Source organism: Schistocerca piceifrons, chromosome X (genome assembly GCF_021461385.2).
Source record: "Schistocerca piceifrons isolate TAMUIC-IGC-003096 chromosome X, iqSchPice1.1, whole genome shotgun sequence".
In the NCBI taxonomy this organism is placed as follows: domain Eukaryota; kingdom Metazoa; phylum Arthropoda; class Insecta; order Orthoptera; family Acrididae; genus Schistocerca; species Schistocerca piceifrons.
Genome location: NC_060149.1, coordinates 707,503,874 through 707,528,778, shown reverse-complemented (window position 1 = coordinate 707,528,778; position 24,905 = coordinate 707,503,874). Strand labels below are relative to the sequence as shown.

At 38.4% G+C, this 24,905-nt stretch overlaps 1 protein-coding gene across 1 annotated transcript in view; it reads left to right on the top strand.

Moving 5' to 3' along the window:
• LOC124722629 (ornithine decarboxylase antizyme 2) overlaps positions 1-8,301 on the top strand; it is a 41,647-nt gene extending 33,346 nt beyond the window's left edge. The window contains exons 5-6 of the mRNA XM_047247763.1: positions 5,845-5,930; positions 6,146-8,301. Coding sequence (XP_047103719.1) covers positions 5,845-5,930; positions 6,146-6,261 — 202 coding nt within the window. The 3' untranslated portion in view covers positions 6,262-8,301. The remainder of the gene's footprint in view (positions 1-5,844; positions 5,931-6,145) is intronic.
• The last annotated feature ends 16,604 nt before the right edge of the window (positions 8,302-24,905 follow it).

Here is a 24,905-nt window from a genome sequence, read left to right as displayed (position 1 = left end):
AATTAGAAAGCTGAAAAGCTAAGATTTATGACATCTGCAGTAAAACAGCAGCTACACAAGTTGACAAGTGTGACAGTTGATCAATTAGATATCGCTATCACATTCTGTGATACCTGCATTGGATGTGTTTGTGTGTGGTGTGAACTATTTCTGGGATCTCTTTAGCCAGTGGATTGTGGATGGCCATAAAACCATCAGCTGGATTAGTATTCAGTAACTGTGTAGTTTTGTAAAATAGTCATCAACTTTTGTGTGTGAGGGAGAACTGTTTGATGAATATTGTTACGCAAGTAAATACTGGAGAGAAAGTTGCTGGACTGCAATGTGAAATTGTCAGTGAAAAATGGTAAGAAATTTTTCCTGATATTTATGCTGAGTGACTCGGTCTAAAACATAGAAGCTTGGTTGAATTTTCATTAGCTATTACAGGATATAATGCATCTATCAGGAGTGTTTTCTACAATTACAGCTTTGTGTGCGAATGAACACATTCAAGCTAGAAACAGCAAAAGCTCTGGCAGTTGTAAAAACCATATTTGCTAGCCTTCCTTGAGCCTGTGCACGATCATCTTCAGTACAAAATGTGTGAAATTTGTGTTTATATTTACATCAACATTTCAAATACTGTTACTCTCATTCGTTGTATGGTATATTATGTGAAAAAGAATTTAGAGGCGTGTTGTTTAAGTAAGTACCGTTACAAATTTAAAAAAGACGTGCTAAGATCTCAATAATTTTATTTTTACATGAAAGCCTCTATTATCTTAATCTACTTTTCTACATAATTTCTGTCAATATTGGGGCACTTGTCATAACATTGTACCAGTTTTTGAATACTCTCCTCATAAGTCTGCCACCTGACTTGTTGTTAACCACTGCATCACCACTGTTTTGACTTCACATCGTCTTGAAGATGCTGACCACCCAGCTGTTTCTTCAAGTGCACAAGTGCAGGAACAGATGGTAGTCACTGGGCGCAAGATCGGGGCTGTACAGAGGATGATTTAGAGCTTCCTATTGAAAAGACGTGATGAGATCTTTGGTCTGATTCGCCACATGCGGTCGGGCATTGTCTTGCAGCAAAATGATGGCATTGCTCAACTTCCATGGACTGTTGCTTTGATTCTGGTGTGACGTAGGCCACCCATGTTTCATCGCCTGTAACAGTTTGGCTTAAGAAATAGTCACCATCATTGTGGTACCGCTCAAGGAAAGTCAATGCACTGTCTAAACGTTTGGTTTCATGCACATCCGTCAGCATTTTCGGTCCCCAACATGCGCACAATTTTCGGTAATTAAAGTGCTGTGCTCTGTTACAGTGTCATACAAAACACTACGAAAAACATTAGGAAAGTCATCCTGCAAGGAGAAAATCGTAAAGCACCTGTTTTCTCTCACCTTATTGTCCACTTCCTGCACCAAACTTTCATAACGACCGAACGACGCCCACTCTGTTGTTCATCATGCACATTTGTGTGGCCATCTTTAAATGCTCTCGCCCACTTTCTTACCATTCCATCACTCATTATGTTTTCTTCATAAACTGCACAGATCTCACAATGAATATTGATCGCTTTTAGGCCTTTAGCACTAAGAAATCTTATAACAGCCCGTACTTCAGTCGGAGGGACTCAAGATTATCGGAGGCCTCTTGAACACTCAGTACACAACGTAAACAAGGAAGAATCAGACTGTAATGGCGTCAGTGCATAGATTAAGGTACAGGCTTTCATGTAAAATTAAAATTATTTAGATATCTTAGCATGTCCTTTTTTAAAATTTCAAAACGGTACTTACTTAAAAAACACGCCTCGTATTATTAAGCCTGTATTGATGATAATTCTATCATGTCCTGAGTTTTACTCATTTGTCCTGCATTTTTGTATGTTTCGAAAATATCCTGAATTCTGTTAAAATATATGAACCCTTGGCCTAAAGTTCTTTTGTTAAACAGTAACCATACTTTAGTGAAAAATACTGATAATGGAAGAACAGCAAACAGGAGTAAAGAAAACTAATTTGCTATGTTAACTTTTGACTACTTTTAAGGCCATAAGCAGTCTGATTGTTACATGGCTGATTATCCCCTTTGGCAGTTTCCCCAACTGAACCAGCATATAGTTAGTTGCACTTGCAAGGTATCAGGTGTATTACATTATTTTCTGGAAATTTGTTGTGTAGTGTTGTAGATGGTTTCCATTCTATTTCAGCTTGCACCTAGTTTCAGGTTAGGAAGCTTAGAGTACTGCACACATTTTGCTTCTTTACTCCATATGTTCTTTTGTATCACACCAGTCTCCCCTATGATTTTATCTTGATATTGACCTCTAAGTGAATATGGTGTCCCTTTGACAGTGGTCCAGATGCTTAGTGTGCTACTTTGACCAATGCAAGGAAGAAACTGAAGTTGGGTGCTATCCTACATCTCACTCACAGATGATGAAATGTCAGATGAACATCTCCTCTCATGAGAAAAGCAAATTCTACAATAAACTGTTATGGTCCACCAGTTTTGTTGTCAACATTAGTGGTGGCTTTGGAGGATGAAACCCCTTCACCACAGTTTGAGCTTGAAGCAGCCACCTGCTGGGTCATCTTCATGTACTGACACTGTATCAGTGGTGATCCTCCCCACTCTGTCCCCACTGCTCTCACCTGTGGATGGTATGACACCTTTTACTTGAGTGCCCCTATTTTACTCCGTTACGCATTCGTCTACAGCTGTCGCCTGTAATATCGTCCATTTTAGCAGATGACACGCGCTCAGCCGATCGCGTTCTCGAGTTTATTGGGGCCAGTGAGATGACGTCAGTAATTTGAAGCTCTTTTTGGGGACAACCAACCCCTTTCTATAGTGGTTTTTTAAGCTTTCCTTCTGTTTTTAGTTTCTCCAATTTTTTGAGTTTCGTTCCCTTTTCTGCCTTTTCCTAAGTCACAGACTGGGCACTTATGACCGTAGCAGTTTTGCGCCCTAAAACCATAAAAAAATAATAAATAAATTAAAAAAAAAACACCTCTGTATCAGGTCAATGTTATTTTTATTTGTAGAGTGCTTCAGAAATTATCTGTTTATCACAATACTCACTGAACACACCTTAATATAAAACTGCTGAGGCTAGACCTCTAGTATAAAATAAGCCATAGTTCTCCCTTTGTGTTATCACCACAGTGGCAGCTGACCATTTTGCAGTTGAAAGTACTGACAACAATGCAGTCTAGTTTCTTAACAGCATCGTAATCATCATCTTAAGTTAGTTTAATTTGGATTTAGTGTATTAAACAGAAACTGTGTATTGTTCTGGCACTTGAGTTGGTTTAACACTTTGTCTTATGCCTAATCATTATTTCCTGAATGATACATTGGACATCAGAGACAGTACCTTTGCATACTGATGAACTACAGTTTAAAAATTTATGTTTCTATCAGTAAATAACAACTCAAACAGGAATTTTGAATTAGATTAGAGGGTCTGTAATGCAGCAGTTTCTGTCCTCAAAGAAGCAAGACCAAATGCTATAGAATCAAGTAGTGATTTATAAGTGAAGCATCAGGTGCTAAGTTTAGTTGGTGTTAATAGGGCATTTATAAATTATGTGCTGTTCACACATGTAATTTCATTTGAAGGCCACTAAAATTTTTTTATAAAAGTCTTGTACTACTGTTTTTATGCATATTGTTGTTTGATAGCTCTATTTTTTTAATCGTTCAGTGATTCAGTATTAGGGGAACAACCCGGGCAATATTGCAGTTTGCAAATGCCCCACAAGTGCTGAAGTGGAGATCCCCTGAATGTCAATGTGGCATGGTGTGCTATCTGTGTACAGTGTGTTTGCTTTGTGTGCTCCTTGCTTAGTGTGCTATGTACTGGTAAAACAAACTTTCAGCTTGCTCAGTACAGCTTCCATACGCTTCGATCGAAAGTATCTGAACACTCATATGTAAAGCAAAACTGACCACTAGATGTCATGAGAGGTGGGCCCACCAGTATGATGAGACAGGTATACAGTGTGTTAGTAGAGAAGCAGTAACTGCAAAATAGGACAGTCAGGAGAGCTCAGTGACTTCGAATGTGTACTAATCATTGGATTTGACACGAGTATCAAATTCATCAGACACTTAAATCCTTCTAAAGCTACCCTAGTCAACTTTTAATTTGAAATGGGAATGCGAAGGAACAACCACAGCTAAACCAAGACCAGGCAGACCTCTTGTATTGACAGGCAGGAGCCATAGAGCATTGTGGAGGATGTTTGTAAATTGTTAAATAACATTGGTGGAAGGAATCACTCGGGTGTTCCCAAACTTTACCAGTTAGCACAGTGACTGTGTAAGAAGTTAAAAAGAACGGGGTGCAGTGATCGAGCAGCTCCTCATAAGCCGTATACTTCTGTAGTCACTGCTAAGTGACGTTTAAGGTGATATAGTGTGTGATGTCCCTGGGTAAAGGATGACTGGAAATGAGTGATTTGAAGTGATGACTTGTGCTATACGCTGTATCAATCCAGTGGAACGGTGTGATTTTGGCAACTGCCTATAGAACGTTACCTGCCATCATTTGTAGTGAAGTTCGGATGAGTTGGTGTTACTGTGTGGTTTTTTGTGGTTGGTGTTTTCACCTTATTGCACGTAAAGCACTAAATATGGCGGGATTTTATGGTATTATTTACTGTGCACAGCACTGTAGAGGAACAGTTTGGAGATGATGATTGTATCAGCATGACAGTGCACCCTGTCATAAAGCAGCATGTTTGTGGTAACGGTTGGTGACTAACATCATTTCTGAAATGGCTGGCATGCCCAGAATCCCGACACCTATGGAATGACTTATGTCAATTTCTGCTCCAGACCCCAGTGTTCAACTTTACTACCTTCTCTGGTTTCAGCTCTTGTAGAAGAAAGAGCTACCATTTATCCACAGACATTAAGACACTTCATTGAAAGTGTCCCCAAAAAAGTTAGTTGACAGAAAAGGTGAAGGGTGTAGACACCCTGTATTAATGTCCACTAATAGGTTTCTGGATACATCTATTCAGATAGTTTGTCGTTATGTTCTTAAGAGGTACAACAGGTTGGTATGGAAACGTGATGACTGTCACAGGGTGAATATGAGGTAAATATTGACACAGTTGCTCCGCTAAAATATGAAAATTATTTTTCTATTTATATTAAAAGTGCATAATCCAGTAAGTCATAAATTGGCTTGAACACCATAGACCATTAGTTGTTCCTTTCATAACTGGTATGTCTGTGCTGTCTTATCACTACCGCCCTTATCCACCCCTCAAAATAAAATAATAATAAAAAACCTGTATTTATGGTGAGTGTTCAGTATGTTGATGTGGTGCAGTGAATCCAAATGCGAAGTAAATATATATTCCCACAACAATCCATTAAATGTTTCCTGGCTTAAGCAACGGCGTCTGTATTCGGAAAATATCTTTGTTTGCTCTCTCTCTCTCTCTCTCTCTCTCTCTCTCTCTCTCTCTCTCTCTACATGTTGGCCGGTAGTAAATTGTCAAGATTTGTTGTGCCCATTTCTATTTTTCCTTCCTGTCTTTTACCTGGTTTTCTTTTAGATTGTTGTTGTTTTTTGTGCTTTAATATTAGAAACACTAAATTTTACACCACCAGAATTGTTTTACATGAACAGCTGGCACTCAGATTTTAACAGGAATTGTATTACTTCTGTGGATATGCACCAGTGTGGCTGGTAAAGTCGGTAACAAGATTTCAGATCATTCTCAAAAATTGCTGGATACAATATTCCCTTCAATGGCCATAGTTTGATATTTAATGTTTCTTTTTCTTTTGGCTTCTAATTTATTTGTTGTCCTGCTCTGCAGGTTTGTATCACTCTTGGAGTATGCAGAGGAGGTCTTAAAGTGCACACAGGTCATCGTATGTTTCAAAAAGGAACGCAGTGACAGGGGTAAGCCAAAAATTTATGTTAAAGTTGCACATATTGCCGAGATCTGAAGACAGCAGATTTTCTCATTTTGTCATTGTTAATATCTGGAAACAAAAAAACTTTCACAATGTTTCATTGGGAGTATTTTTACTTGCATGGTCAAAATCTGACTCGAAATATGATTTTTGTTTCTCCTAAATTTATTATTGAATGTTCTGTGGTTGGTTTTGTTTCAGCTCTCTTAATTCGGACCTTCATGTTCCTGGGCTTCTCAACATTGGCACCTGGACATCCACTGATTCCTAATGCATCTGATACAACCAATCTCTACATGTTATATTCTATTGACTAGAAATATTTTATTCTGGTGACTGCTGCCTGTAGCTTGCCCAGCCATACCTGTAATTTTTAATTCCAGTTGTTATGCCCTGAGATTGGATAAGTGAAACAGTAATACAGCTTGAAATTGTTACACCCATTAATTTCCCTGTAGTGGTAAATTGAAATTGTGTTTGTATATTGTTAGAAAGAAGATGCTGACAATGAACGGAAGTAACTGCGTATCTTTATAATGAAAGATTTTTATTGGACATGGCTCGGAAAGTGTGTTAACATATATAGATTAAACTTAACATTTTTATTTTTAAAGCTGGTTGACAAAAATCTTTAAGTGGTCTACACCAAAATGTTTACATTCTTGACTATGCATTTCATTTGCAATAATATTAGGTTTCTCATTTGCACACTTAATAAGTTAAAAGTTAAATGTCTGGATAGCACTAATGTTAGCAGTTGTAGTCGCTGTGTAGCCCTAATTCCTTATATTTATGTAATGGCTCTTATTCTTTTTGAGGCTGATTTTAATTAAGGAAAAATTTTTGGTAAACATCTCAGGATACAAACAGCAACTTTGGTGGCTGGTAAATAAAATGTTCATTGCTATTTGTTATAAACTTTCAACAAAAATGAGTTTTATGTATAGCATGTGAATTGTGATATTATTTATATTTGTTATACTGAGGCTCTTCCTTATTATATTTTGAAAGATCAGTTTTGTCTGATCATTTCTTAACGTTGTTTTACTTTTGTGTTGTTTTTTCTCCATTTATTTGGTAATTCAGGGAATGTTTTGCATAGACGAGGGCATGAAGGTGTAACAGAATTAATGAGGTTTAATAACAAGGTGTTCAGTTAACAGGGTGTAATAATTGTGGAGTTGAATCTTGACACATTTGTCTGGCAAGCATAGGTGCTCATCTGTGATTCCATTCCAGAAATTTGTTAGTTTCTTTTAGTATCTCAAGAAAGAGCTTTTAAAAGTTGGATTAGTTAGGAAGTGTTGCAGTTAATTTGTTTGTTTCAAAAATGTGCACCGTCGGTTTAATGGCAACAATGCTCTCGTGAACAACTGCACGGAATCTCATATATACAATATTCCAATATTGTTCTCTCTGCTGTTATAGTGACAGGCAGGAGAGGTATTTAAGATGTTAATACATTATCAGCCCTTTCACCCACTCTGCTTCGTTTGATGACACTTAAAAGCAAAATTAAATAACTGTGTAGTTCAGTATTTACAACACTCTCTGTTTTATGTCGAAATACATATAAAGTTACAGAATGTTGATATGCTGCCCCCGTGCTGATTGGAACTTAGTGTAGTAATTACTATATCATCAAAGTTAACAAAAGTATCTTGTCCTCCATTCCACTTTTATTTTGGAAGTTATATTTTCTTATTCTACCCTTGTAATGGCCTGGACCTTTATCTCAATATCCACATCTTGCATCTTGTTTAATTTACTACTTCAGATATACTTTCTAAAAGGTTTTAATTGTAACTTTTTATTACTATTATAATTACTACTGTTACTGCTATTATATGATAATGTAATATCTCATTTATTACTTGGGCGCAGATGTGTATTGTTTCTGTTGGTATAGTTTTAGTGCAATAAACTTGTGCCACCTAGCAGAATTTTTCTCCTAAAGTTCAATCATTGTACACCAGCATTATTTTGTAGATGTTACTGTGGCTTACTGTCAATATGATTTACATTTTCTTATGATTGCACTGTATGAGTTACATTAAATTTTGCAAAAAAAATTATTTTTTAAATTATTGTGTGATGTTGGAGTCAGTAATTCTTTGGTTATATAATGATAAGAATTAGTACTAATTACACTCTTTCAACTAAAAAGGTTTCTGACAATGTCAACTGGTGTTTTTTTTTTTTTAAAGTCCTGTTGCTTTGTATGTAGAGCAACTGATTTATCGTATTGCTTCAACTGTGTTATTCTCAAACCATAATTAACTGTATGGAGGAAGGTACTTAGTGCCAATATAATTTTTCCCGTCTATCCCAGTCATGAATAAATTGTGGGAAAAACAGTTACATTGTTTCAATTTGTGGTGATATCATTTCTATATACCTGTAACCACCATCGTAACAGACGAAGAATAAGAGTTTTGCTGTTGTGTGATATTAGTTTCATTTTATTTCCTCTTCAGTGAAATATTTCATTAGTATCTTAGCTCCACAAAGCAGTTTTAAGACCATAAGAAATGGGGTGCAGTTACTAGTTGTACTGGTCTTTTATAGTTATTATTGCTGTCAAGACATTTCTCCCTGAATTCTATAAACAGTGAGAACTATATTGTCATTCAGCTTCAGTGCAGCAAATTGTTGTAACAAACAATTAAGTGAACTTAAAACAGAAGTTTGCAACTACTTAATGAACCCAGCTTACATTTTATGATGACTATTGTTTCATTCATTGGTATTGTAACTAAGGCAGTCTGGATTTTATTGTTTCATTGTAATGTAGTATTGTCATACAGAATTGTTAGAGGTATCAAGAATATTAAAACTGGTTTGCTCTGTCAGTTTTATACTTCAGGTAATGGCAATTGTGCAACTTTCCAGTTGAGATTTAAAAACAAAATAATGCACAAAGTATCTTGAGAGTTTGAATATTTCATTTGTAGTCACTTGAAAATATATGTGAAAAGATTAAAAATATGCCTTCCTGCTAGCGACTGCATTCCCAGGGCCAGTAATAGGTATTTTGGTACCCAAGGCAAGTAACTTAATTTCCCTGCTCTCCCCAACACCGTCTTTCCCTCAACCACCCCCCTAATACACCTAAAATTCAATGTTACATTATTTTTAATGGTTAAAATCATAATGTATGAGAAGTTGGTTTAGCAACAATCTGAGGAATTAGGTTAAAAAAGAAGTGTCTGTAGACAGCTGAACAAAATCAAAATACATGTCCAAATTTTGGGAAGTAAATGCTCAGTTCGGCTGACATAGAATAAACTGATTGTTACCCTTACTGTTTGACTGACTAGCTAAATGTCCACAAAAAATTTTATACATATCATTGATTGGAATGTGTGTCAAAATTCTTACATGAACAAGAGTGCATGGTCAGGTAAGTATGGTATGGTTTGGTATGGTATGGTATGGTATGAAGCGAGTGTCAACATGCACTTGCAGAAAGATTCTTTATTATCTAAATATCATTCTTCTTATGGTGAATTCTTGTAGCAGCTGGTGGCAGTGGAGTTTGTTGACCAGCATGCATAATTGTTGAACGGGTCAGGTGCTTGTGTGTATCCGCAAGAGTAATGCTTTTATATTCTACTGACTGGTAAAACCACTAAGAACATAGTTACCTTGTATTGTAGCTCTGGCTATTTGTGCTAAAAGAACTTGTACTTTCTAAAGGCATGGCTCATTCAAGATAATAGGTAGTATCTGTTCTTGCATTTGGTTGCCATAAATAATTCTTCCAGCCATGTAAGTTGTCAATGTATCCCACCATGGGCTAAGTTTGCCTGGTAGTTCGTAACTTACAAATGCCCTCGGGATCATGTAAACGGGGAGTGCTGCAAGGAACTTTGCCAATAACAACTGACTTGTGGTATGGTGAACCCAGAGTTGGGAAGTTCATCAGTGCATAATAATGTATTATCACAAAATATGAGAATATATCATCTGAAATAGTGCTTAATGCATTCTCTGAAAATTATTTCGAGCAGTTAGTTCATGAGCCCATGTGAATAGTAAAGTTGTGAAAACACCCTTGACCTCTTAGCAACAAATAATCCTGAGTTAATAATGAGCATCAAAACAAATTCAGGGATTAGTGAACACAGGGTTGTTGTAGCAAGATTGAATATTTTAATCCCCAAATCCTTGGAAATAAGTGAAAAATATACCTATTAAAAAAAATAGATAAAAATTCACTTAACACTTCCTGAGAGACAATCTCCACTCATTCCAAATTAATAATATAAGTGTAGACCAGATGTGGCTTAAATTCAAAGAAGTAGTATCGGTAGCAATTCAGAGATTTATACCAAATAAATTAACAAATGACGGAGCTGATCCACCTTGGTACACAAAACGGCAGTTGCAGAAACAACCAAAAAAAAAATGCCAAATTTAAACAGACAAAAAATCCCCAACATTGGCGATCTTTTACAGATGCTCAAAATTTAGCGTGGACTTCAATGCGAGATACCCAAATGAAACCTTGTCTTGAAACCTGGCAGAAAAACCAAAGAGATTCTGATCGTATGTTAGCGGCAAGAAACAATTGATGCCTTCTCTGCATGATAGTAATGGAGATACTATCGAAGACAGTGCTGTCAATGCAGAGTTACTAAACACAGCTTTCCGAAATGCCTTCACAAAATAAGGTGAAGTAAATATTCCAGAATTCGAATTGATAACAGCTGCCAACATGAGTAACGTAGAAGTAAATATCCTCGGAGTAGTGAAACAACTTAAATCACTTGATAAAAGCAAGTCTTCTGGTCCAGACTGTATACTAAGTAGGTTCCTTTTGGAGTATGCTGATGCATTATCTCCATACTTAACAATCATATACAACCATTCGTTCAACGAAAGATGCGTACCCAAAGACTGGAAAGTTGCACAGGTTACACCAATATTCAAGAAAGGTAGTAGGAGTAATCCACTAAATTACAGGCCCATATTGCTAATGTCGATATGCAGCAGGATTTTGGAACACACATTGTGTTCGAACATTATGAATTACCTCGAAGAAAACTGTCAATTGACACAGTCAACATGGGTTTAGAAAACATCGTTCCTGTGAAACACAACTAGCTCTTTATTCACATGAAGTGTTGAGTGCTATTGACAAGGGATTTCAGATCAATTCCGTATTTCTGGATTTCCAGAAGGCTTTTACACTGTACCACACAAGCGGCTCATAGTGAAATTGCATGCTTATGAATATCGTCTCAGTTATGTGACTGGATTTGTGATTTCCTGTCAGAGGGGTCACAGTCTGTAGTAACTGACGGAAAGTCATGGAGTAAAACAAGTGATTTCTGGCGTTCCCCAAGGTAAGTGTTATAGGCCGTTTGCTGTTCCTTATCGATATAAACGATTTGGGAGACAATCTGAGCAGCCGTCTTCGGTTGTTTGCAGATGACGCTGTCGTTTATTGAGTAATAAAGTCATCAGAAGATCAAAACAAACTGCAAAATGATTTAGAAAAGATATCTGAATGGTGCGAAAAGTGGCAGTTGACTCTAAATAACGAAAAGTGTGAGGGCATCCACATGAGTGCTAAAAGGAACTCGTTAAAATTTGGTTACATGATAAATCAGTCTAATCTAAAAGCTGTAAATTCAACTAAATACCTAGGTATTACAATCACAAACAACTTAAATTGGAAGGAACACACAGAAATTTTGTGGGGAAGGCTAAGCAAAGACTGCGTTTTATTGGCAAGACACTTAGAAAATGTAACAGACCTACAAAGAGACTGCCTACACTACACTTGTCCATCCTCTTTTAGAATACTGCTGCGTGATGCGGGATCCTTACCAGATAGGACTGAAAGAGTACATCGAAAAAGTTCAAAGAAAAGCACCACATTTTGTATTATTACGAAATATGGGAGAGAGTGTCACAGAAATGATACAGGATTTGGGCTGGACATCATTAAAAGAAAGGTGTTTTTCGTTGCGACGGGATCTTCTCACGAAATCCCAATCACTAACTTTCTCCTCAGAGTGCGAAAATATTTTGTTGACACCGACCTACGTAGGGAGGGATGATCACCACGATAAAATAAGGGAAATCAGAGCTTGTAAGGAAAGATATATGTGTTCATTCTTTCTGTGCGCTATAAGAGATTGGAATAATAGAGGATTGTGATGGTGGTTCGATGAACCCTCTGCCAGGTACCTTAATGTGATTTCCAGAGTATTGATGTAGATGTAGAATATTTAATGGCCCCAATGTGGTGTGATGTCCCAACACTCCTTTTAGACCTGCCCACTGTTTTAAGTCTATGCTTGAATAAGCAACATCATCAAAATGAGCTTTGCTCTAAAGCAGTTGGTAGCTGTTGAAGCAAGTTTGTCAGCAATTGGCAACACATGCGGCACTTGTATCCAAGTTGTACTGTGCTTGATTTTGATTCTGGTAAAATACTCAAGTTTTTAATGAGGTATTCATGGAATGTATATCTCACAAACACACAACTCTTTACATGTTTCATTGGTTTTACACTCACCCAATCAAAAAATCTGGACAGTCTTCTACATCTGAAGAAGTTAGTAGTAGTTGCAGAATCCGTGCAATGGTAAACAGTGTAATTGCCTTCAAAAGGCACAATTTCTAATACTGATGATTCCAAGAGGATTAATCTAATGTTATGAGTTACCTAACTGCTTATACTAGTCTTCATAACTTTCTTCCAACTAATCTCTTTCCATCCTTAAGAAAGAACAATCATTCATAAGCAACAGCCAAATGAAAATGAGAGAGAAGAAAAAAGTAAATAAACTGTTTAGTATTTCAAAAGTAACAGCTGTAACTGTTAACATGTATCGACAAGACGGTCAGTGCCTTTCTGGAAAAGTGTTTGCAGTAGCCAAGGAACCATGGTTTTACCCAGGCGTGCACCTCTTTGTCCAGCGCAGATCGACAGCCATGAATGTCTTTCTTCGGGCCTTCAAAAATATGGGGAGAGATCAGGACTGTATGGAGGATATATAAGGGCTTCACAGTAAAACTGCAGCATAATCAAAATAACCTTGGCAATATGTGGCCGGCTAAGTCACACAATGTGACTTGTTGGGTTTGCCTTCAGAAAGGCCATTATGCCAGCCAGTGCTCAGATTGTGCCTGGCTTAGTTGTGGGGAAACTGTGGGTTCTAAGACTTCGGAATAGGCCAAAGTAACCTTAAGTTTTGTTTTTATTAAGTAAAACGATTAACTGCAAATAATTAAAGTTTAGGTGACAAGTTAGAGAAGCTTTTAGATTATACTTGGATTACGTGGAATATGTGTGTTTTTGGAACCAAGCATGTTCAGTAATAAGGTTGATGTAACCAGTGGTAACCCAGCTTGTACGAAGTATGGCATGGTGTGTTGCAGCTGAGTAGGGTGGTTCAGAATTCATGTCTTTACATTATGGTGATTGACCCACAGCAGCAATGTTCAGAGGTGCCATACACATGCGAGATGATCATCAGGTGAGGCACCAGTTCATTCCAGGTTTGCCAGGAGACAGTGCACATAATAGCAGTAAATCTGCCAATGGTGTCTGTAGAAATTTGTGACAGAATAGTTTTACGAAGTTTCTTAAAGGTGTGTTATGGGCAGAGTAGATGGAAAGCAACTGTGACGCAAGAAGTAAGTCTGTGGTATTGGAGATCTCAATAAAGGGGGGCCACTGGAATACTTGTTTTCTGTTGGAATGAGAGGTATCTGTGGAGATACTGAGGTTTACTATGAAGTATTGGAGAGTTATTGTGAAGCTAAGAAGTTAGAATTATGAGTATGACGGAAGTATTGTGTACGTTTATTGATGTATTGTGAGTTTGAAGTTTGTGAATTATGTTCATTAAGAGTTCTGCCCGGTCAATACATATAGAATGCGTCAATGGAAAAGCTACCACAGATATCTTTATTTTGTAGAAAGTTTTCATTACTGATTTAGATTCACAATGGTAAGACGACAAAATAGTACACATATAGATAAATGTAAAAGAATGCCTGGTTTCATTTTGGTCTCAGCGTCAGAATGCGTATAATGTTGTTTTGTAAATGCAGGATGTATCTTAATGTGATACATGAGAACTTTTCTAAATGTTTTTCTCTGTGATTGGTAGATGTCAGTGAGGGGAAATGAGAATTTTAGCATGTTAATATTAAGTGGGGAGGATAGTGAGTTTACACAGATAAGACATTTCTCCTGAACCCCATTCCTTTCCCATGATGTGAAGTGACGTAGCTGCTAATGGAACTCAGAAAGTGAGTCGAAGTGAAGAGTGTGTAAATGAGGACATATGGACTCAAGTGTGAGCCAAGTGCTAACATTACCAACAAGGAAAAGAAGTATAAAATAGTGATAAACTGTCACTGGGAATTGAACCATGAAAAGTATGTAATTAAATTTGTGCCTGTTTTCAGCCAGAATTCGAGGGTGAATTTTCTTCAAAAAAGGCAAGAAATGTAATGGGATAAAACTCTAGGAGACCTTGGAGCAGAAGGTGGAGTCCAGAACAGTAATGAGGCCACAGCCAGACAGCAAGTCCTGATCAGTGAATGAGTGATCAGCCCACGTGTGCCGGAACCAGCCACATTCACCCTGTCGAACAATGCCCCTGCCGATTAGTGCAATTCAACAGATACCACCATGCCTTCATGCCAATGACCTGGGAGTGGAACAGCTTTCAGGAAGCTTTGGCAATTTTGCTGACTTCCACATTAAAAACACGTGGACCCTCGTCTTAAGCTTCCGCTGCAGTTGTTTTCCCATGATAACAAACACATAGGCTCTTCTGCAAACTCAGTGCTGAGCCACAATGTTAAAATCCCCCAGCTCCAACACATAGGCACAGCTAGGCCCTACCGTGACATTTAGCCCTTGCCAGTTGTCACTTTACGTAATGATGTCACTACACTTGCTATCTCTAGGCTATGAAACAGCAGCATCCATCTGACTGCCTCAGTTCAGGGCTGCCTGCTACTGTAGCTCAATGATCCAGGCTAAGTTGTGGATTCCAGGGAGAAGTGAGGGGCAACATGTTGTGGTTAGTGAAAGTGCGGTTGGAGGAGGGATTCTTTGTAGGACAGAGAGAGAATGAAGTCACAACCAACCATTTCTGTGCACGACACTGTCCTTTGGCACATGGCTTAAAATTTGGTGAATGGACACGTGCCAGGAGCATACACTTTTCATTATACATAGTTTATCAGTGTATATTTCCTATTCTGATGAGAGCAGCCATCAATTTAAGTTTCTGCACTCTATTTTGGCAATAATAAGACAAACATGGAATACATTTTAAAACTATATGTGCTGTGGAAGCTAAAGGTCAGCTTTGCACACTTCAGGGCTTTTTGATATGTATGTATTTATATTAGTCTTGATCATTCCCATTTAGGAAAGGGTGAACTTGAGCCAGTCAGAGCCTCATTTCAATTTCTTCCCAAAACTCTTCATTAATTCACTGTGTTTTTTCCTTCCTGTCATCTGTCTATTTGTTGCCTGTTGTTTCTTTCATTGAGGCTTGTTATAGTTTCTTATTTATGATTTTACTTCTGAATCATTTTATTTCCTCAATTTCTTTTTCTGAAATTTTCAGTTGTTGTAGGTCTTGTGATCAATCTTACATAGATGTCTGTAGAACTGAAGTACCTGTTCCTACATTTATCTATGATGATGTCTGTGTGTTCGTAGAGTTCCCTTGTAGATCATCGGACCTAGGTTCCATCTTGGAGAATTGTACCATAGATTTTTCAGAGAATTTTTCATTCTTGTTTCTTTATGTCATGAATTTTTATCATCCCTCTCATTACCGTGGTTTCTGCTGCATACAAGTCTTCTGGTAAAACAACCATGTTGTAGTTTTCGTTACAAGATACTGCTTTTTTGTTGTAGTGAGTCCATGTCAGTTTGTATGCCTTTTGCAGTTTGAATATTCATTCTGTATTGGAGATTGTGTTCAATCCTGTGAGTTGGATGGTTTCTCCTTAGCACCTGTGAGATTTTTCCATACTGTGTTTTCAGTGAGAGTTTTCCAGTTGATGTGGCATGAGTTGTTTCGTAGTAAATTTGTATTCCAGTTTTATAGGAGATTTCGTGTAGTTTATCGATTGCTAGTTTGGCTTCATTTATAAGTTACTTTAAGAAGTGAGATTCCCCTGTAATTGTGAAGTAGGTGTATCAAGGCAGTCCTTCATTCTTTTGGGATTTTCTCAGTTGATACATTTTTGTGATCCAATCTGCACAAATTTACAATAATTCCATCTTTGCCAGGTGCTCCATTGTTTTTCAGTGATCTGATTATTTTCGCTATTTCTTCATGTGAGAGTGGAAGTGAATCAGGATTTGGTGCTGATTTTTTCAAATCTTAGTTGATCAGATGGCTCTTCACAGTTGAGGAGTGTCTTTGGCTAGAACTTCACAATTATTTTTTGTGTTAGCTTCCAATGATCCATACAGTTGTTGAAAACATAGGTCAGGAGGTTGGTAACCAGTTAAATTCTCTCTGAAGGTCTTGTAAAGATTTCGGGTGTTGTTCTTGGTGAAACCTTCTTCTATTTCATTCAGTCTCTTATTATTGAAGTTGCGTGTTTCTTGTTGAATAATTTTACAGACATTTTTCCATATCTCTATGACTTCTTGCCCCTCTCCTGTTGTTTTATGACTATTAAAATATCCATGTTTTAATCTTATCTTCAACAGCTCAATCACGTATGATGTTCCACCACGTATGTTTTCTCCTTCTTGAGGGGTGACCTAGATTTATTGTGTGCTTCATTATCTCCATGAACTCAGACCAGCTTGTGGTATCCATCCCATAGATTTCTTAAGCGATTTTCTTCTTGTTGAATTCTATGATCAGTCCAGAAATTCTAGATTAACTCTCGTTCGTTTCCCGTTGGGCTGAAATTTTACTTTCATTTGGGGTCAAGTGTGGTCTCATTCAAATAATCCTTTCCTGGTATTAACACTGAGGCATTCTTTGGGATACCTCCTAGGGATAATGATATGGTCCATCTGGAATTCTGTTACATTTGAACTTTTTATTGTAATACCACTTTGTATTCGCTGTTCACTGACAACTATGTACTGTTTTTGTAGCCTCAGTAGCCCAGGCTTGAAATTGAACCTGAAATGCCTAATAAAAACAGCAACTATTGGCAGAACCATTAGTAAATACTATGAGGAATTGTCAGAGTGTTTTATTGAGGGATTTTCATGTTTTAGTTTCTGTGTGGGTTTCTGAAATTGTGTTGACATAATTTTGAGGTTAAAATTACGGAAGAAGCTTATGAGGTGTTCACCATTTTTATTGGTCCTGTTGTGATCAGTATATGGTCCTGTGATTCTCCTATGGTTCTTTTCTTTTCCTAACTGCCCATTGAAGTTCACCTCTTAGAATCTTGAAGTGACTTTTAGGAATTTTGTTCGTGATTTCTTCCAGGCATTCCTGCAAGTGTTGTAGCACTCATGGATGTTTTGTGTTTTTGTTATTTGTTGGTCTCTGCATGTTAATCAAGTTGTACACTTTGTTTCATGATGTCATTGACAGTGTTGAGAGTATTTCTGAAGGTGATGGCTTGCAGTGCCAGAATTTTGATGCTGAATCTGTAAAGCATATTCGTTAAGTGTTTCAGTGTTCCAGATTTCAATGGAATGTTTTAAGTTTAATGTTCCACTGATAAATTTTTGTTTTGTTGTTTTGAGAAACTCTAGTCCTTCTTTACATGACATGTCTGGCCCCTGGAATCCTATGATCAGGACGGAAATCCAATTTATTGACTGGGGCGTAGAACAGTGGAAGTCTTTCCTGTTGTTGTGTCATGGTTGCTTCAAGTTGAAGATTGTTTTTTGGTATCTGCAATGGAGATCACAAGATTTTAAGACTTAATTGTTGAGATGAAGGCATAAGTCTTAACACCTGCAGCAACTAAGTGAACAGACACTCACAAACAGCCGCTGGACACCACATCAAAACTGATAGTATTTCATCTGCCCTGGGTATTTCTTTTCCTTAGTACCACCCATATGTGGGAGACTTTCCCGTATCTACCACCCGGGGAGGTACCCAGTGGGGGATCTTGCGCACACGTGCGCGCGTCCACACACGCACACATACACACGCGCGCGCGCGCGCGCGCACACACACACACACACACACACACACACACACACACACACACCAATCTTGCGCACGCGCGCACAAGCGTAAGCGTTGGTATGTTAATAGAGACACTAACAAACACAAACACACACACAAAATTCAAGTTTTCGCAACCCACGGTTGCTTCATCGGGAAAGAGGGAAGGACGAAAGGATGTGGGTTTTAAGGGAGACGGTAAGGAGTCATTCCAATCCCGGGAGCGGAAAGACGTACCTTAGGGGGAAAAAGGGACAGGTATACACTCACACACACACACACACATATCCATCCGTACATATACAGACACAAGCAGACATATGTGTAGTATAAGACACTTGAGGCCGCAAATGTTGGAAAATAGCTCAAAAGTGGATGACAAATGTTGAAAATGTGACGCCACAGATGACGTACCTTACCACACATGCAACAGTTGAGCCTGTCAATCTGTCACATCTTATCATTCCAATATAAATCAAGTATTCACGTTGGTGTGGCTCTGCACCTACGTGCACGACATTAGCGCGTAGGGCTCAGGGTTCGAGTCATGCGTCTAGCAAGCAGTATTTTTTCATTGTATAAGACAACTGTGTGTTTATGTAGGGGTATTAATTTATTTACCCGTCTCATGGTCTGCACTGGTTTATTGCAAAGTATAGTTCAACTGTAATGACCTATATTTTCTTTACTACGTAATGTCTGTAAACAAAAAGAGAAGGAAACATAAAATAAGAACAGCTTTTGCATGGTTATAGTGACAACAATAATTTTGTAACTTCTACATTTACAACAGATCACATTTATAAAAGGTGTGTAAATTTGCATCATTTGTTTGAATACAAGTATTGCGTCATTCAATCATCCCTTCACACATGTGCTCAAAAATACCGTCCATATTGTATATGTGACATCAGATGCTCAACATTTGTCCACTTTAGCGGTATTTCCCAACATTTGCAGCCCCATTGTCTTATATTAAATTACTTGTTCAGCATCATTTACATTGCCATGGTGTTTTTTAAATGTTAATAAGAACCACCCTGTATATCAGAAATGCCATGACTTAGTTGTTTAAAATCTAATAAATATTTATTTTGTTTGAATTGTATTTCTACTGTTTGTTTTCCATTTTGCTGGTATGATTTAATGATACTATGGGCTGTTCCTCGAAACCATGGTCATCAAATTTTCTTACTTAAATGTCATGTCAGCTAGGTCAAAATCTTTCAAAAAGTCACAAAATATACTAAGAGGATTTTGGCCTTCACCTAATTCCTGTGGGATTATGTTGTCATATTTTAATCCTGCTTATATTGTTGATTTCCTATCTAGAATCCAAACTGTCTATCATTAATTATGTCATTTCTTCCAAAATATGAAACAAATCTAATGTATATTATTTTTTCAAGAACTTTTGAGAAAATGTGCAGTAGTCTAAGTGATCTGTAGTCACCAGAGCACATTAGATCTCCAATTTTGTATAGTGGCAGGACTGTGACTGTTTTCATACTGTCTGTGAAAACTATCTTCTGCCAGATAACTTGGTGGAAAGTGGTTTGCCCATTGCATTTGGTGTTAACTTAGAAAGGATCCCATTAATGCCAGTGGTTGTTTTATTATAAAATTTCTATATCACTTTTGCTATCTCTTGCTCTATTGTAGGATACAAACAATATGATTTAATGGTGGAGTACTGCTTATTTTTAAGCACCTGTAGTGCTTGCAGAGGATCACTTTTGTCATTTTGTGTTAGTCTCTGGCATATGATGGAAAATACACTGATAAGCCAAAACATTATGACCACTGCCCACCATGATGTTGGAAGCCATCTGGTGGTGTTGTACCCATGTGACACAGTAACAAAAGTATGTAAGCGGTGCAGACACGGACAGGGGATCATCCTAGTGAAAATATGGGCTGCAAATGGGGAAATCCATTGAGATAAGCGACTTTTACACACAGCCTGTGAACGAGTATCTCAAAATAGCAAAGCTGGTCAGATGCTCATGACAGTAACTCGTGAATACCTACAGAAAGAGGTAGAAGGACAGTGAAACTACCACTAGGTGCTAAATGGTCGAACGTCCATGACTCTTCACAGAATGTGCGGTTTGAAGGCTTGTCTGCTATGTAAAGTAGAATCGATGGCGATCTGTGGCATCTCTGCCAGAAGAGCATAATGATGGTGCACCCTCAAGTGTTTTAGAGCACACCTTTCAGCATACATGGAGCTCCAAGCAGACCATCCCTACATGTTTGCATGTTGCTCCTACAACATCATCAGTTATGATTGCAGTTGGCATGGGGCCGTCAGGATTTGACCGTTAATTAATGGAACCATGTTGGCCCTTTGGGTGAATCATATTTTTGCTACACTAGGTCAGTGGCCATCTCAACAAACATCGTTGTTGAGATAAACGACGGCTTTAAACATGCAGTGCACCATGGATGTTGGCTGGTGGGAGCATTATTATGCTATGGGAGACATTCTCCTGTGCTTGCATGAGACCTACGGTAGTAATCGAAGACACGCTGACAGCTGCAAACCAACAGCATCCCTTCATGCTTGATGTCTTCCCCAATGGCGACGTCATCTTTCAGCAGTGTAATTGTCTGTGTCTCAGAGCCAGAACTGTGTTGCAGTGGTTTCGGTAACATTATAGTGAACTCAAGTTGATGTCTCAATGACCAAATTTGCCTGGTGTAAATCCAACGGAACCCATCTGGGTTGTTATTGCGTGCCATCACTGCATACACAAATCAGCGGTCCATTATTTACATGAATTACATAACCTGTACTTAGATATCTAATACCACATACCACCACAAACTCACCAACAAACTGTTGGATCCCTATGCAAAATCAGTAATGTATTTTCTTCTAAAGACAGACAAACAAGCTGTTAAACAGGTGTTCATAATGTTTTGGTCATCAGTGTATCCATTGAAAGTACTACTAACAGCTACAGTATCTCCTATGACTGTATTATTTACTTTGAGATTTAGGCATTTGTCGTTATTGTGTGATAAATTTTCTGTTTGTTTGTTAATTATCTTTGTTGTGCTCCTGATTTTATTTGATGAATGAGAAATGTTTTCCACAATTTTTTTGCATCTTTTAGTGTCATATTGTAAGTATTTTTGTAACCTTTATAATATTCATATAAATGGTCAGGCCTGCGTAGATCTTCACTAATACAGCAAAGATGTTATTGTTTTTCACGGGATACAAATAAACTGTTCATCAACAATTACACATGCCCATGATTTTTCTTCACTGTTCATGTTTTACTTGGTAGGCACTCTTCTATAGCCTTCAGGTAAATATCCAATAAAATGTTATATTTATCATTTATATCATCAGAAAAGTACGGTTCTGGCCACTTTTCATTTTCCATTTTTTTCATTAGAAACTCTATGTTAAAGATGCTAATGTCTCTGTAAGAGAAATAGTCTCGAGTATCTACTGTCACAGCATCTTTTATAATTAAAGTCTGTGAATTGTGGTCTGTCTCATTTCATTTACCAGGCATCCTTGGATTCAATATTTATAATTATAAAATCAGTGGCAGATTGAGTATTCGCGCTCATTCTAGTAAAACTGTTAACAGTATTATGAGACCCATATGTTGCCAGTAGAGTGTCAAACTATGTTTTAAATTGTATGTCTGATAAAGACAATATTTAAATCCCCACATAAAATTAGTTTATTATTCCATAAGTTTGATTGTACCCTATCCATGATTTCTATAAATCTATTGAAATTATCACTTGGTGCCCTAAATACAGACACTACATGGTCCAGTCACATTAATGTGACAACTGCATATGTTTGATGTTAACATGCAATAATCCCTCACAGACGGCAACTGGTAGCACTAGCAGTGGAAGATATATAAGGCATGACAGGAGGGGATATAAGAAACAGTGCAGTCATTGTCGTAATGTGGAAACGGAGCAATTTATCAAACATCCAAAAGGGCATGATCATTGGCTTTCAGGTCAAGGGTGGAAGCATTTCTGAAATCGTAAAGTTTGCAAACTGTTTGTATGCCACAGTGGTTAAAATATACCATACATGGCAAAATTGTACTATCCAAAACCGGTGCCGAGGCAACTGTGGTGCACCATGGGCCATTCATGATGGTTAATGATGGCTGTGAAGATGTGTATGGGCAAATAGAGGTGCAGCTGGCTGCCCAGATGAACCAAGGGGCTACCATCAGAGTCTCCTCAAAGACCGTTCAGCGAACATTGCTGCATCTGGGCCTCTGCAGCAGGGGCTTGATTAATGCACCCATGCTGACTACTGTTCATTGGCAATGAAGGCTGGAATTTACATGCCATTACTACAACTGGACATCCACTGAGTGGTGACAGATAGCCATATCAGATTAATCATGGTTTATGCCCCACCACGTGTACAGTGTGCAACATCTGAAAACAAATATCCTGCATGCATTATGGTATGGGGAATGTTTTTGTGGCTTTCTCTGTTTGATTTTGTCATTCTTGAAAGTACAGTGGGCCAAACAAGTAAGCATCTATCCTTAGGGACAATGTCCACCCCTAAATACAACTTGTTCTTCCTCAGCAAAGTGGCATCTGCCAGCAGGATAATACAATGAGTCCCACAGCTCACTTTGTGCGTGGTTAGAAGAGTACTAAGATGTGTTTACCATAACCCCTGGCCATCAAACTGCCCTGATTTAAACCCAATCAAGAATCTGTGGGACCACATCAATTGAGCTGTTCATACCATCGATCCTCAACAGAGAAACCTAGTGCAAATGTCCACAGCACTGGAGTCAGCATGGCTCCTCATCCCTGTCAGTAACTTCCAGAACCTCATTTACTCTCCTCCTGCATGTCTCATGGCAGTCCACTGGGCAAAAGGTGGTTATTCAGGCTTTTGAGAAGTGGTCACATTAATGTGAGTGCACAGTTTGCAGCTTAATTTCTGTATAACAGGGGAACTGCTGCCACTGGGTACTTTATGCTTTCAGTTACAAATTGCAACAACATCCATTACTGAACTGCTTTCTGAAAAGGTGTGATATTAATTTATAGTTCTCTGTTTTCATATCCTTAATTTCACTTTCTCTCAGCCAATGCTTTGTTATATGTAAAAGCCAAGCGGTCTGAGGCGTCTTGTCACGGTCCGCTCGGCTCCCTCTGTCGGAGGTTCAAGTCCTCCCTCGGGCATGGATGTGTGTGTGTTGTCCATAGAGTAAGTCAACTAATAGACTGGTCAACTAATATGATCCAGCTTGGTACTGCATTGTAAGTGGAGTTTGCACTGTGTTGGAGGCAGATTAGGGGCCAGTAAAGCTGGAGCTAGAAGAAGTTTGGGCGATGGGAGTGGCTCTGTGTCCATGGGCTCCAACACAGTGGCCCAATCATCTGTCTACATTTCAATGGGGTAACAGGGGCACAGATTGTACCGGCGAATGGGCAACATGGGCTTAGAGCTAGCTGCACGGTTGGTTGTTGCTGGGGTGTCAGGGCCCTTGGTCAGAGGTAGTGGTGTGAGCAGGGGCACTTATTGTGACTGTAGTCATGGACAGAACTAATTTTGGTAATGAGTCATTAGATCATGACTAGCCACTACTTCAAACACATGATGTATCTGGTAGCCTGCAGTGACCCTTGTGTCCACCTCTGGCACTGGTCACATTTGTATCCCCAGACACTGGTGCCTTGCATATAGGCTGACATGTACTTTTGCTGGGCATGCTACACAGGATGCAGGAGTTCAAGTATGGTTTGTTGTTTGCATCCATGCAATATTTCATCCAGATTGTCCCCGGTGATGGGGGCAGACTAATGCATCGCGAAGAAACTGTGGAGCATTTCCTCGGTCGATGTCACATGGAAAGCCTTATGCATTTCAGCACTAAATGTCCATACCATCCATTTTAGCCACTGTGTTGCAGTCTGAGGAGAAGGGGAAATGGTCAGGTGCTCAATACTTTTGTGGCAAGAGAAGGCCCCAAACTGCAATGATATGATGTGGGGACCATTGTCAGACACCAGAGTGTTGGCACTCCTTCATTCACATAAGGTTGTAGATAGGGTGTGGATGGTAGCACGGGTGGTTGTTGACAACATTCATGCCACAAAGGGGAAGTTAAAGAGAGCACCCACCACCAACAAACCACATAGCTCCATTAAATGGCCCAGAAAAATCAATGTGTACTCTCTCCCATGGTTGGTATGGGCATGTCCATGGAAAGAAACATTGAGCCAGGGCTGCCTGGTTTAAGGATCACATATAACAGGAGCAGCATGCAAATTCAATTTCAGCATCAATACCAGGCCAGTGTAAGATATAATTGTGTTCAACTATCAGCAGTTTTCATAAATCCAAGACTCATTGTGGCCAGTCAGTCTATTCAAAATCAATTGCTTTGAATGAAAACTGCTTTGTTTACCACAACCTAAATTTATGTAACAGAAGTTGGTTTTGATATGACATAATAGATACTTTTGACCACTACACAAAATTACTTGAAATTATCTATCCATTATCATGTTGATCCTTTCACTTATATTTACCTTCCCAGCTTTCTTTGTGTGGTTAAAATTTTCATCTTTGATTTCTTTTTTAGGTATTATACCCAATTTTACCCATGTGTACTGGAAAGCAGAACCATCTGTTATTCACAGTGACATAAGAGACTTTGTGGGGGATGTGTTCCATCAACTAATCCTGCAAAGCCTGATGTGAGAACACTGCTTATCTTAATTTTGATACTAGTTTAGAAAATCCCTTTGAAACAACTGGTGAATTTCAGTCAAAGCAG